This window comes from Colletotrichum phormii, assembly GCF_030913505.1.
Source record: "Colletotrichum phormii strain CBS 102054 chromosome Unknown BDP81scaffold_1, whole genome shotgun sequence".
Lineage (NCBI taxonomy): Eukaryota > Fungi > Ascomycota > Sordariomycetes > Glomerellales > Glomerellaceae > Colletotrichum > Colletotrichum phormii.
The window spans coordinates 1,049,983-1,063,888 of record NW_026851443.1 but is presented as its reverse complement, the minus strand read 5'-3'; the positions used below and the strand labels follow the sequence as shown (position 1 = coordinate 1,063,888).

Genomic DNA, 13,906 nt, shown 5'->3' with positions numbered 1-13,906 from the left:
TGATGGCATGAACAATATAATAGCACAGTGCAGCAGCATCTGTTCAATAGGGGGGCGTTTTGACTCGCAATTTGTCCCGTACTCGATTTTCGCGCAACCTGCACACACGCTTACCTTCAAGTATAACTTTCGCCCTTAAATTTTCATCAATGGCCGGTTGGCCCAATGGCAAGGCGTCTGACTACGACTAAGTGTTATCAGGAGATTCTGGGTTCGACCCCCAGGCTGGTCAATTCTTTTGCATTTCAACGCAATTGTTCATATGGAATCTCTCTTTTTGTCTTTCCTTAGCTTCGTTGCCTCTTCTTCATCTACAGCGATATTTCTTGGCGCCATTATGCTCTATGGCGGGGCAACAAGCGCGCAATCGAAGTCCGTCGTGATACTCTCGTCACATCCTCTTCCACATTCATGGCACCCTTGATGTTTAGGCCACTCATTGCGGACCAAGAAGACTGCGACCTAGGGCGCTGCTTGATCTCTCCCAGTGCCGTTGCTAGTCGTTTAATAGCTATGGGCATCGCTTCCCGTTTGTCGGTATACACCAGTCTGAAGCAGCCCGGGACAGTCGAGAGTGAGAGCTATGTTGGTGTTAGTCATTCCTATGGCAAGCTGAGTTGAGTCTCAGGGAATGTCCTACCTCTCCAGGGCTGAGAAAGACACCTGCTTCATGCAAAAGATATCGACAAAGTCTCATATCGCGGCTCCCGGTGAATTTAGTCAGGTCTTCTCCATGATCCAACCAATCCGTCAGCTTGATGAAGATGAAAACCCCACTGTTAGCTGGAACGAAAGGAATTCCGTTCTCCGTCAAAAGCTGCGCAGTAACTTTATACTGCGCTTCGAGCCGTTGCCGATACGTCTTCAAGTATCTACCGACTGCCTCCTCGTCGAGCAAGAAGTGCGTGAAAAACGCAGTCGAGAAACTCGAGACCCATGTAAACAGCACCAGCCTCCTCAGAGAGCGCCAAAGTAGCTCGTTCCGGGTCACGAGGAAGCCGAGCCTCAAGCCACCGCAGCCAAAGTCTTTGCTAGCACCGTACATACAGTGAATGTTTTCCGCGAACACACCGCGAGGTGGGTCGTCCTGTATACTCAGCACGGAGGTGAACGATGGAAGGGCCTGCCCATCTGTCCCTGCCGCTGTGGTGAAGGTCGACATGGCGTAGATCTCGTCGGATAGGAGGTGCATGTCCTTCTGCCCGCAGAATCTGGCAATATTGACTAACGTGGTGCGTGGGTAGGTCCTCCCGCAGGGGTTACTCGGGTTGCAGAGGAGGAGGGCCTTGGGGACAATGCCGTCTTTCAGGGCTGCTGCGTGTGCTCTGGACATTGCTTTGATGAGCAGAGGGGCGAATTGCTCGTCGAACTGGCTTTCGATGGGCTCGGTGTTTACTTTGATCAGGCTGACGCCTGCTCTGGCACATAGATCGTGAGGGAACATCATGTAAGTTGGAGTGATGACCATGATACCCTCGCCTGGGTCGCACATGCCAAATGCCATCATATCTATGAGGGAGGTCACACCGTTGGTGACAAGAATGTCATTGGATGTGACTGGGCGCGAAGGACCGAAATAGCGATTCATGAAGCTACTCATCGCCTTGGCTAGCTCTATCAACTTGTCATCAGCATACAGTGTAGACACCACGGAAGAGACTTGATACTCACCTTTCGGTCCCATAACATCCCCGTATCGAGTTGCTATGTGTCGTGTCAGTTCCAGCCCTCAGTTGAACTATGAGTTACTCATGCCTTTCGCAAAGTCATAAGTCTTGGAGAATTGATCCATCTCCTCCGCTAGCACATCGTCCATTAGACCATTGATGGCACTAGAGAGGTCAATGACTCCATCCGGGCACGTAGCTGGACTATACTGCGGGAGCTTGCCGGCTTCATTTTCCAAGTCGATGAAGCCCCCCGACTCCAAGTTCGCTAAGGCTCGCGAAGATGGTTCGATGACGTGCTTTTCGGATGCCATGTCTTGCGAACCCTTGAAAGTTGATGCTGCGATTCAAAGGAGGAACCTAAACCCCGCCCGAAGCTGATGCTGGATAAGATACGGCACCCCCGACCTGATTCGGCATGAGATAGCCGAAATCTGGATCCTGGCACTCTAAGTCTACGGATACCTTAATTCATCTCCATAGTAGAAAAGCTTACAGACCCATGGAAGTCGCCGTCCGGCCCTGATATCGTCACGAGAAACTCATGTTGCAATGAAATTCGTGTGAAGCTGAAGCTGGAGATCAATCCGATCGATCAAGAAGAGGTTCGCTTTCCAGGCTGCAGGTCTCACACGCGTTCAGTTTTGCTAATCAAACTAACTCGCAAGGAACCTCACACGCCGTCAGTCATGACAGGAGTTGATCTACGTTTCCAGCATTCCAGTAGTCGGATCTGGACCCTTTCCCGCTCGTTCCGGCCCCATCCCAAAGGACCACGGCAAGACGCGTGTGCCGCCCGATGACGCGCATTTCTTTGGTGTGGCTTGCAAGGGAAGACCCCTTTCATTTATATGTTCATACACTCAGGAACCATCCGGATCCTTGGATTCAAAGACTGCCGAGGGCTGAACACGCGCACCCGAACGTTGACGATCAAGCTCATGGTTGGAATGTTTCTTTGCGCCATCTGGACCCCAGCTGTCTGATCTCAATTCTCTTGTGGCGCACAGGGTCCAGCTGACCCGTGGGCAGCAGAGACACAATGTCTCTGTGTAATCAGAACGGAAACACGATCAATTCCTCGTGGGAAATGACTTCATCGCCGTTGCGTCCCTTGTTTTATGACACAGGGTTAGGGTCTTGGTCGTCTTAAGTCCCGAGTCTTCAAGCTCTCAAAGACGGGGTTGGTCTGGCCAAGGGACGCACGGAAAGGCGGGCGGGGAGAAGTATAGCGGTTACTGGCCTTTGTCCGCTGCGCGACCGCTGAAAGTTAGGGGAGGATGGCGGATCTCTCGCGCTGAACCAGCGCAAAATCCATCTCCAAATCGTCTCGCGATTCTTAAGTCCCCGCCACATCAGTTTTTGTATCAACAACCACTGGCCCAGATCGTCTAGTTGGTTAGGATGATACGTTGTGGTTCTTCTATACAGCGATCCGTGTTGACGGCGGTTCGAATCCGCCTCTGGGCAGTAATCTTTTGCTTCTGCCATAGATTATCATTGCGAAGCCGGAATTAACGTCTTTTGGTCGAATGATTCTTAATTTTGTTCTCCCGCGATTTGTGAAGCGCTCGACATGATCTGATGTGGGATGGTAGGTATTATTAACGCGTATGTATCCAAGCTTTTTGAAACTCTGTCTCATGGACGAATCAAGACTGATCGAACATTCCCGCTGCCCTTGACAGTAATCATCTCCCCATCGACATCGAATGATTTCACTTCATGCTCTTCGGACGACAAGTCTGGCCAGTCCCTCCAGAGTTCGCACGAAGCATGTCTCGTAAAATCGTTGCGTCTGACGAGCTTCACGACCCTGAGAGCCTGTTCCTCGTCTCCCACCTCAAATAGTAAGACTCGCGGGCGTAGTCGGCTCCCAATGTCGAGCAGTCTAGCGTAAAAGACGTCGGCATGATCACACCCATCGTACGTGGGTGCCGTCTCCCCTGGCACAAGCGCGAGCTTCGGCTCATACTTTCGCACCGAATAGCCCATCTGGCCTTGGCCATAGGTCCAAACTTTGCGTGATATGTACGGCGGGTTGGATACCAACACGTCACATCGTTGAAGGGACTGCATATCAGCCTCCTGAAAGACGTCTGCTTTCTGGAAGAACACCTTCTTGTCGGGAGAAGGCGATATTAGTGAATTCGCAGCCACGCTGCGCCGCAGGTTTTCCCGCGAGAGGTTGACGGCGATGGGCGAGACATCGACGCCCGTGACACTGAGCTTCTTGGCCCATCGTGTAAGACGCTCATACAGTGCGAGCGCGATACACCCAGTGCCCGTGCAAAGGTCCACGATCCGCAGCTCTCTGCTCTCAAAACCCGGCAGCTGGCCAAGCGAGATCATGTCGGCCAGGTGCAGCGCATACGCCTCCGTCTCGGCGCGCGGGGCGAGCACGCCGGGCCGGCACTTGATATCGAGGGCTCCAAAGGGCTGGGAGCCGAGGACGTACTGCAGCGGCACGCCGCGGCCGCGTTTTGCGCAGAGGCGTGCGACGCGGGCTTCTTGCTCATCGTGCACCGGCAGCAGCACTTTTGATGGCGACTGCCTACCGCTGCTCGCGACGTGCGACCTGATCCAGTGGAGCTCGGTCACCGCGGAGGGTATATCGCGGCATGCCGGCAGGAGGACGGCGGCATGGGGGGAGATGGCGTGGGCGCGGCGAAAGAGGCAGGGCGGTAGGCGAGGCATCTACCACGGTGCGTGCACGCTTGCTTTCTGTGTGTATTTCTCCGACCGCTGACTCAATGCATTGCGCGTCATGAGGGGAAGGATGACTAGATGGCGTAAGGGAATTTGTGGATGAGATGAAGTTTGTGGGAGGGAGGTAAAAGGGTAAACCAGGTGTGAGTTGAAAGTTTTGGGGAGCTTGGGAGCTTGGAGCTTGGGCCACACCGAGCCATGTACACCGAGGCCGAGCTTTTTGAAGCCATCGTCGGTATTTGAAGACCTGAATAAACAAACAACGGTCAATTTGATGGAATATGTCTTACAGTCCCGATAACTTAGATCTATAAGTATGGATGGGAAAGTGGCGTCTTTTTCCTCTCGTATGAGTGGGGCGATTGAACAGAACCCAATTATCTCCCGTGCCTAGGTTGGACTAACACGGTTCTCAACCATAGAGGTCCTAAATCTTGCAGTCACGCGGGATTCTTGGATGGCATCATGCCCTGTTCCAGTTCCGACAAGGCAGCAGAATCGAATCTTCAGGGTACCCTAATGGCTACCTTGGCCTACAAACCAGACATAGCTTCCCTTTCTCTGAAGGCTCTTCCCTGCCGGCATACTTCAGGAAAGCACTTACCTTAGTTTTCTACGACTCATCCTATATTCCTCCTTTTACCCAAGGACTACTCCATCAACCTCTGATTATCAAGTCATAGAAGTATACATCGCCAGATCAAATCACACAACACCTAAGCAACCAACCACTCAAACCCCAAGAAAAACAAACCCGAAATCAACTCAAAAAAAAAACCACAACCAAATCCTCCAAAAATGCAAATCAGACCCCACCACCTCGTCCTCGTCGTCGCAGCTCTGCTCTGCCTCGTCGACTACGCCCACGCAGACCGCTCCTACTACACTTGGATCCGTTACAAGTGCTGCAACCAACCAGAGCGATTGTTTTGCAAAGAGTCCATCGAAAAGTATAGGTTCTGCCAAGCAGCCGCCCGCATGGGCGGCATTCCGCCCCTGGTGTGCAGGGTGACCCAGCAGTGGAACGAGAGATCCCGCCAGGCGTGCCGGCCTGGTATCGAGGGCCCGTCGGACTGGGTCGATCCCGATAAGCCTCATCGCCCTCCTATGAAGTAAAGGAAGGGGATATCAATCTGTTTTTTCGGGGGGAGGGGGGGAAGGTCCGAGGATACGACGATGGGACCAACCGTGTCGCTCTATTTAGTTTCGTCCTAATGGGAAATCGAAATCTGGAAGCGAGCTGGGAAGATGGTAATATCGCTCATGGGCCAGAGTCATCGCCTTGTAGTCCCCGAAGTAAAGGGATAGAGCCATCACAGGATGCAGTTGTTGTTCGCGGTCATTCGACTTCCAGTCTCCGTCATAATGCATGGAGTTTTTGTACTTAGCCTATCTGCATAGACCAGTCAGTGTTCATCTAAATTGTCCAGTTCAAGGCCGTCGAGTGATATTGTATGATATGAACGTTATAGAGACATTGAATACATTGCACCCATGGCAGTCAGAGCGGATAACAAATCATAAAGGCTTTCTTTTTGTTCCAAAAAATAACGAGTGGGTAATCGCGACTAAATACCAAGGTCGTACAATACTGTTACAGAATCTCAACCCCCTTAAGGCGATGGGTATATCATCCCATCCGTAAAACTCCCCAAACCCGAACCAAAAAAGTAAGTAACCTTGGAAGAGAAACTTCACACCTTCGCAACCGTGATATTCATGACGTTGTTCTTGTAATCCTTGATGAAACTCTCGTAACGCGGATAAACCTCCTCGTCGTCGACCCGAAGACGGTCCTTTTGACCCTCATTCTCTTCCTTCTCTGCCTTCTCTTCCTTCTCTTCCTCCTTTTCCTCTTCGTCTTCAGAGACATCTTGCTCCTCCTTCTCGACGGCGTCAGCATCCTCCTCTTCCTCTACTCTAGTCTCGTCTCCTTCCTCGTCGCCATCCGAATAGTCTTCCCAGAAATTGCCATCCTCAAAGTAGTAGTCCGCCCACTCGCCGTAGACTTCCGGCTCAGCCTGCTGTTGTTGTTGCTGCTGCTGCTGCTGCTGCTCCTGCTGTTGGTCCCCCTCGATCTCCCCTTCCGGCCGCGCCTCTGGCAGCCAAGACTGGAATCTCGATATCGGGGCCCCAGTGTTGAGAATGGTATCCTTGGACGAGCGCCATGAGTACTTCCTCGGCACCGGCTCCGGGCTTATGCTCATCTGGTGAACAATATGATCTGACGGCGGAGGCGTCATCGGTTCGGATGTCGCACGGAGGCGGGGGTCTGTGAACGGGGTCGCAGGCCGGTCTTTTACCGGTGTCAGGAGCGGAGGCGAGTACGAGCCGATGGACTCGTCCCCGACAACAGTGGGAGACAGCGCTTCGGAGGATGAGCGGACAGTAACTCGCTGGGGGCATGGGGAGTCAATGTTCCTCGACGAGAAGAGGGACTCGATGCTGTCATCGGACCAGCGAGATGTGTTTGCCTTGGGCGTGTGAAAGCTCAACCGTGATTGACTGCGGGACAGAGTAGGCGGCGGAGAGAGGGGTGCATCGCCAACGGCCATCGTAGGACCGCATGAAGGCTCTTCGTCGATATCCCCTGCGTCGCTAACACTGGGGGTTCTGGTGTGGTATGACCGCCGTGATGCCATCGTCGACTTGGTCGAGCTTCTACCCACTTCCACGACCTTTGCTGGGCCAGAGGAATTGGTCCTTGCTAGACGAGCTTCTTCCAAGTGCACGCTCTCTACCCTTACACTCCGGAGGTACCTGCGGTCCTCCACATCCTGCTCCTCCGGATACGGCCACATCTTGAGGCCCGTCTTGACGCCTCCCCTCTTGTGTTCCTCTTGTCTCTGCAGCGACATGAGGAATTCCATGCATTGCTCGTCATTCGGAATGGCCCGTCTCGATATCGGCCGATCTGGCCTGTCGGGCGTGTGTATAATTCGAAACGATGAGTCCTCGTCAAGAAGTCTCGGTGTTCTCGGTGATTTGGGCGATAGAGGGAACCTCGGCGATTTGGGTGATAGTGGAAACCTTGGCGACTTTGGTGATTTAGGAGACGTCATGAGGTTCTTGATCTTCAGACCTCTCAGGTACGGCGACAATTGCGTGGTCCAAGTCGATTTCCTACCATGATCATTCATATTGACTGTTTGCGGGATTGTCCACGAGGAAGGCAATGCCGGCGGGGCCGGGTGTTTAATGTCCATGGCTCCAACAGAGGCTTCGAGGAACAGCACTCCTCTTGACAGGCACCGAGGCAGGGGAGAAAAAACCTGGATGGCGAGAGTTTAAGCTGCTTATGCACTGTCGAGGGAAACACTTTGTAAAGGCTGCAGGCGAAAGCCCATCATGGTGGTCCGGTCGCTGGTAGACAAAGAATGCTTAGTTGAATAGCTTCTCATTTCAGCCAAAGACACTGAGGAATGTGGCCGGCCCAAAAGAGTTTACCACCACATTCCTTTGTCCCGGGTGATGATCACCGACAGAAGCCGACACGCTGAGAAAAAAAATAAACGCCAAAGTATGAATAAACCCCCGCGTGGTTTGACCTTATCATGGATGTTCTCCCTCGCAGGTTTTGAGACACTGCCCCACCATGAGTTCAGACTATAGCCCAACCGTGACAGTCATGTTATTACTCAGGACCAACATGACGGGAGGGAGCTCGTGGCAGAGGACTTCAACGTCCGCTAGATACTGCACGCTCGCCAGCTCATCCTGGCAAGTCCCCTCCGTGGGCACGGGCAATGTTGTGAACATGACGGCTGTCTCTTTGCTATTCTGCCGCATCAGCTCGTTGAGAATGACATGCTGCGCTCGCGATGGCAAATCGTTGAATGAGAGCGAGATGCCCTGCGTCGAATAAGGCGAGCCGGGCCCGTCTGCGTCGGGTCTTGAGTCTAATCTGTAGCGTCCCACAAGCTCCGCCATGTTCATATGGACGTCGCCTAGATCTGCAGTAGACGCGACCGAAGCTTTGCGTGATCTGCACGATGGTTCCGCAAACGTATTATTCGGCTCAAACTCTTCAGCCGCCGTCACCGTCATCTCGGGCACTGGCCGACTGGAGAGCCGTTCTGCAGAGGATTGCCTTGAGAATGCGGGTTGTTCCGCCCGCGGCGTCTCTTCCTCAGTGGTGTCTGCAAACATGATTGTCGGACCAGACGCGCCCTCCACATCGGTTCTCGTCTCTGGCATTGGACGACTTGAGAACCGCACTGCTGATGATTGTCGAGAGAGCGTCGGTCTTGTTGCTGGGGTTGCTTTCCCAGATACGCTTCCCGAGGTCGCATCGTAAGTGGTGATGCCCGCCGACCGGAATCCACCCATGGAACGAGCAGAAATGTTTCGATCGAGCACAGGTCGTTCCAGCGGAGTAGGAGGCGCTGACACGTTTTCGACTCTTCCCACTTGGCTTGGGCCCGCCTGCCCTTCAGAACGAGCTTGTGACACCATCGTGCCGTATGATGCTGCCGGTGCAGCGCTCTTGTTCGATTTGCTCCTTTTCTGTTTCGACGGACTCGTGAGCAAGTCGTCGCTCTGGCTTCGTCCTCGCCCTCGCCCAAGTAGCAACGGCCGTCTAGGGGCGTCTACTTCGGGCATCTCGTCCTCGCTGTAGTCGCTGCTGCCAGGTTCAAATTCGGAATCGGAATCAAGGCAGGATGGCTGCTGTTCTTGATCACTCATCTCACCGTCGGAGCCAGAGTCGTCTTCAAAGACCTCATCTCCCAAGTGAGACGTGTGAATTCCAACACTGACGCCAAGGCGGGACAGCTTCGAAACCGTCGGCTTCTTGGGCAGTTCCCCAAAGTGCACCAAACTTGGTCGCCGTCCACTCTCAATGTCGTCCAGTGATACATGCGGGTTAAACACGCCAGGCCGCCCTGCCGTTGACTCGATGATATTCGCGAAAGACGTGAGCTCTTCTGTCGAGTTCAGGTTTGGCTCGCGGCCTCGAAACCTCTGGAGGTCGTCCCACCACTCTTCATCTTTGAGTATATCGTGCACCATGACCTGAGACTCGAGGTCGTTGCTCTGGCCATTAATAATCAGCTCGTACGTATTGAGCTGTCCAGAAGCCAGCCAGAACACGATGACCTCGGCTTCGATCCTCAGCTTGTCTAGCAAAGCCTTGACCCGCGCTCTCTCTTCTTCTACTTCACTTTCATACTCCACAAAGACCATGACGCGGATGTTGTAGACCTTGTGCCACGTCGGCACGCTGTAGAGGATGTAGCCGAGTTGGAGAATCAAAGTATCTGCAAATGTTTTAGTAGGATTCTGACGAAGACATCAATATTCCTCACATGTGTCGAAGTTGGTTGTCAAGACACTCTTCCCATCTGACAAAACTTCTGCCGACATCTGGATCGGCCAGAGATCGAGATGTTTCTTGATGTTGGCCTGGTCCTTGCGCGGCGTTTCCAAGTTTTCAAAGCCTTTGCCAATCGCAACGTTGAGTTTGTACCTCAGAGCGAGGTCCTCCAACATTGTCATGTAACTTGTGACGCTCATCATGCCCTCTGTCTTCATCACGTCGGTAGGCAGCATACCTTCCATCAGACGCGCTGATGTGTCGCCCCGTCTTCTGCGTGGTGGTCTCTCTTTGGCTTTGGCCTGAGGACGAGCGTTCGAGCTCGACGAGCTTGGAGCTTTCGGAACTTGGAAAGAAGGACGGGAATCTCTTAGCTCGTCCATATTGTAAAATCCCATGACGGCAATGTTTGGCCGCATGCCACCCAAGCCAGCTGACAAAATCAAGTTTCGGATACCCCAGGTAATGGTCGGGGACATTGTTAGCTGCACAAAGGCCTTGATGCGGGAGAACTCTGAGATGTACTTTGTCCATGCTGCCTGTTGAAGCCTTGCTTCGTGAACGCCGCTGCTGAAATCGTCCGTCACAATAACGTGGCCGAGTATATAAAGACCCCCTTTCTTGACGGAGTTGCAGAATTGAATCAGCCGAGTTTGACTCCTAGGATTGTTGATGAGTAGAATGATTTGGGGCCTCCAGAACTTGATATGCTCGGGCCGTAGTCGCAGCAAGTACTTTCTCACTTGATGGTAGATGAGGTTTTGGGAGACATCACCCCATCGCTTCGGTGGACTGAGATAGTGAATCAGAGAAAAGAGGAAGATGAGCAAGCAGACCGCCATAGCCGCGTAAGTCTGGTCGATGAAGAACATAGCTGCCGCAGACATGATGCTGCCAGCGAAAGCTGTCTCCCAACTGAAGAACTTGAACGCTGGCCGAAAGTTGGGAGCTGATCCTATCTTGAGTAGGAAACATGCTAGATTCATGACGAAGAAGGTCATCTGCTCTTTGTCAGTCCAAAATAGCTTCATATAGATTGGGTAGGCGGGTGCTCACCTGGTAGCCCATGGAAATCAAAGTCGCAATCTGGTTCAGATTGGCAAACATGGCGATTTGGGCAAGTACATACGTGAGGATGATGGCTTGAATTGGTTCATCTGCCCTCTTCGTCCCTTTCGAGAATGGCAGCAGACCAGGAAGCAGTTTGTCCCTCGCCAGGGCTTGCATGAGCTTTGCAGCACCAATAAGTCCCATCACGGCGGAGAAGAAGGTGACGGCACACTCTCCTGCAAGGATCAAAGGCGGGGACAAGCTCGTTACCGAGATAATGTTTGTGTTGTTGAGAAACGAAGCATGCGTTGTGGTGGAAGCCATGGAAAAGACTACAACCAGGTACGCAATGAACGTGGTCATCATCGCCCAGAGAGTCCCTTTCGGGATGTCTTTGCTGGGATTAACCAGATCTCCAGACATTGAAGCCCCTGCGAAGATTCCTGACGTGGCAGGAAACAGGATGGCAAAGACCTCTCGAAAAGTTTCAAAGCCCTTGAAAGATTCGCTTTTTGTATGAGGGGCAAAATTGTCCACCAACGTCTCGATACTAAAGCCGGTGAAGCGTACACCAAGTCCATCGTCCCGAAAAGGAGACTTCAATGCGGAAGATATTGGAATGCTTATAATGGCGAGACTCAGTATGACAAGCAGCGCATTGCTAGCCTTGGCAAATATGCCGCTCCCGGCTAAGCACAATCCAGCACAGAGAAGCAAAGCCAAGGTCTGGAGCATATAGACAGTCCAGTAACCTTGGGGAAAGGATTCCCCGACGTTCAGCTTTATGCAGTCAATGAGGCCAACAACGTTGAGAGCGGTGTTGAGAACTTGGGCGAGATAGAAGAGCATCCCGATGGAACCGCCAAACTCGGGGCCAAGAGACCTCGAGATTACGTAGTAGGCGCCTCCGCCCTTGACTTCGCCATTTGAAGCTATAGCAGACAGAGAGAGCGTTGTCAAGAAGTCTACAAGGTAAGCCGTAACGAGTAGTCCTGTGGATTTTGGTTAGTGTGGATTGAGATGGAGTGAGCGCATCTGTGTTAGTAGCTGACGAACCAAGCATGCCCAAAAGCCCAACCTGTCCGAGAATCCAGCCAAAACGCAGAAACATGAGAATGCTGAAGATGTTGAGACAGACGGGGATGTAGACGCCCGAAACTGCGCCCAACTTGGCCTTGGTACTAGTCTGCTCCATGCTGGAGAGACTCGGTCGTCTGTCGTCGCCGCCCATGGTGAAGGTCGAAAAAGGGGGTTCGTCGTAACCAACAGGTCGACCCGGAACTCTTCCCGGAAACGGGGACGGGTGAATGCGCCACCTCCACGATCGTTTTCCTCGGGGTCGAACCACAATGAAGAGCCGACAAAGATTCGACGAACTTGAGTGAGGGAGATGGGATGGTTGTCGTCGGTCAACAACAACCTAACGGTGTGGGAGCGCAGCGCATAGGTATATAACTTAGAGTCCCCGCCCTTAATCGCACCAGTGTGCAATGTCGGACTGGGCTGGCTAATCAATCCCCCAGTGCGTCCAAGTGTAGTTGAACGATGGCTTGCGGCGCGGCGGCGGTGATCACGGCGACCAGTAAGAGGATGGCCTGGTTAGGACGGCGGGCCGCACAGGCATCCAACTGGCCCGGCGTATGTCTCGCGTCTTTCCTGTCGTCTCGTTTTCAGGGTTCACCGTTCTGCGAGCCAGGGATACCTGGGGCGATCCAATGCAAGCCTCTCCAATACCCCGCGTGCCGATTGGAAAGCCGCGATATGCTCCAGCCGGTCGCGCCGTGTTTGTTGGTGATCCACTCACACAACCAAGCACCAAAGTCTGGGAAATGCAGTGAGATGCACAACAAGAGGCCGAAGTAGGAAGACGAAACGACGTCATCCAGCAGCGAGGGACAGATCGGGACCGGTCAGTCGCCAATGCGTGACAAGCGGTCACTGTGGTGGCACTGTGGGTTGTGCAGAGCGTTTTCTCGTGTCCAAGGATCTGTGAGGAGGGGTAGTAGTAGGGTATCCTGCAGAATCGAGGTGCGATTTCTTTGGAATTCCGTGAGGTAGGTAATGTATCTGTAGCCTGCGGGTAGCACGTTGATGTTGTTGGTTGGGTACGTCGTCCGGTTTGCCCGATCCCCCACGAGCCTTGAGTGAGCTTCCATGCCACAGATAGATAGGCGTGATAGGGTGATGGGCATGGCATCACAGGCCAACGAGAATAGCGTCAAGTGTCAAATGCCTGGCATCTGTCAGCCATCTGGCTCGACGTTCCATCTGATGCTGGCGCGGCAGGGTTCGTCCTCCAAAATAGAAAACCAGAGACCAGTCCGTTAACTCAGGCGCATGACAGCGGTAAGCCGGAGATTTCAATGGGATGGGCCGGATCGGCCGCTGGTACCGCGAATGAGCAGTCACCAGTGTGGCTTTGCCGCTTATCAGCCAGCAACATGGGAGTGTCAGTGTGGGAGTGTCGAGTGTCTCCCGTCTGCTTCATGACTCGATGATGGGGTTTCAATGTCAGAGGTGAAGGGTGAAGTGAAGGGCGAAGAGTGCAGGCGCACGGGATGCGAAATCAGCGATGACCACACCCAGGCACCCAAGGCACACAGGTACCGCTACATGCGCGAGTCCCGTCGAGTCCTGAGGTGCCGCTGTTCACAGTCAGTTCTGGCCAAGGGAGGTGGAAGGCCGCTGAAGAGCACCCGCCGCGGGGCTCCAAATCACACCCAGCCGTGCCAGCCCACGCCAGGATGAGCGCGCTAGCCCCCCACTCTCCCTCTCACTTCACCGTGCCACCGTCGGAGCAAGAGGGACAAGTGAGGCGGGAGGTGCATGCGGCCAATGAGGCCTCTTCGCTTACTGTGGCGGTCGAGCTGTGCCTTACCTAAGCTGGTAAGATCCGGTGGGAACCTTGGTTTTTTGGTAGTGTGCGCTGGCAAGCAAGACGAAATACTCGGCTCATTTGTAGTAAAAATTGTGAGTCGTATCCATTTCGAAGCGTTTGAGAAGTCTTGGGAGGACCGGAGGATGGCCGATCATGGAAAGAAAAACACATATCCCAGAGATTTTCGCTGTGCTGTTTTGTTGTGTTGAATCAGACATGCGACTGACGGACAATACGAGCCGGTCCGACGGCCCAAAAGCACAGGTCCTGGCGTAGGTAGTAGGTACA

The 13,906-nt window shown here is 53.3% G+C and overlaps 4 protein-coding genes and 2 non-coding genes across 6 annotated transcripts; 2 read left to right on the top strand and 4 right to left on the bottom strand.

The window, feature by feature from the left end:
• Positions 1-151: 151 nt before the first annotated feature.
• Positions 152-232, top strand: BDP81DRAFT_t23. The gene has a single exon. It is a non-coding gene; the product is annotated as a tRNA-Arg (tRNA).
• A 25-nt stretch (positions 233-257) lies between these two features.
• BDP81DRAFT_412708 (pyridoxal phosphate-dependent transferase) lies at positions 258-2,136 on the bottom strand. Its single transcript, XM_060589233.1, has 4 exons — positions 1,756-2,136; positions 1,672-1,704; positions 641-1,614; positions 258-581 (listed from the first exon to the last, which is right to left on the bottom strand). Exons 1-4 carry the CDS (start codon positions 1,979-1,981, stop codon positions 336-338), a joined length of 1,479 nt encoding a protein of 492 aa, XP_060451503.1. The 5' UTR covers positions 1,982-2,136; the 3' UTR covers positions 258-335.
• A 911-nt stretch (positions 2,137-3,047) lies between these two features.
• On the top strand, positions 3,048-3,137 carry BDP81DRAFT_t24. Its single transcript has one exon. It is a non-coding gene; the product is annotated as a tRNA-His (tRNA).
• Positions 3,138-3,308: 171 nt separating this feature from the next.
• BDP81DRAFT_388390 (HemK family methyltransferase) lies at positions 3,309-4,364 on the bottom strand (the record flags this gene model as incomplete). The annotated part of the gene is made up of 1 exon (XM_060587112.1): positions 3,309-4,364. One exon carries the CDS (start codon positions 4,362-4,364, stop codon positions 3,309-3,311), a length of 1,056 nt encoding a protein of 351 aa, XP_060451502.1.
• A 1,511-nt stretch (positions 4,365-5,875) lies between these two features.
• BDP81DRAFT_4280 (uncharacterized protein) lies at positions 5,876-7,943 on the bottom strand. The gene has a single exon (XM_060590396.1). It carries the CDS (start codon positions 7,580-7,582, stop codon positions 6,071-6,073), a length of 1,512 nt encoding a protein of 503 aa, XP_060451501.1. The 5' UTR covers positions 7,583-7,943; the 3' UTR covers positions 5,876-6,070.
• Positions 7,944-7,982: 39 nt separating this feature from the next.
• Positions 7,983-11,971, bottom strand: BDP81DRAFT_306738 (amino acid permease; the record flags this gene model as incomplete). Its single annotated transcript, XM_060583304.1, has 4 exons — positions 7,983-9,634; positions 9,683-10,694; positions 10,747-11,732; positions 11,797-11,971. The coding sequence occupies 4 exons, from the start codon at positions 11,969-11,971 to the stop codon at positions 7,983-7,985; spliced, it is 3,825 nt and encodes a 1,274-aa protein (XP_060451500.1).
• Between the last annotated feature and the right edge of the window lie 1,935 nt (positions 11,972-13,906).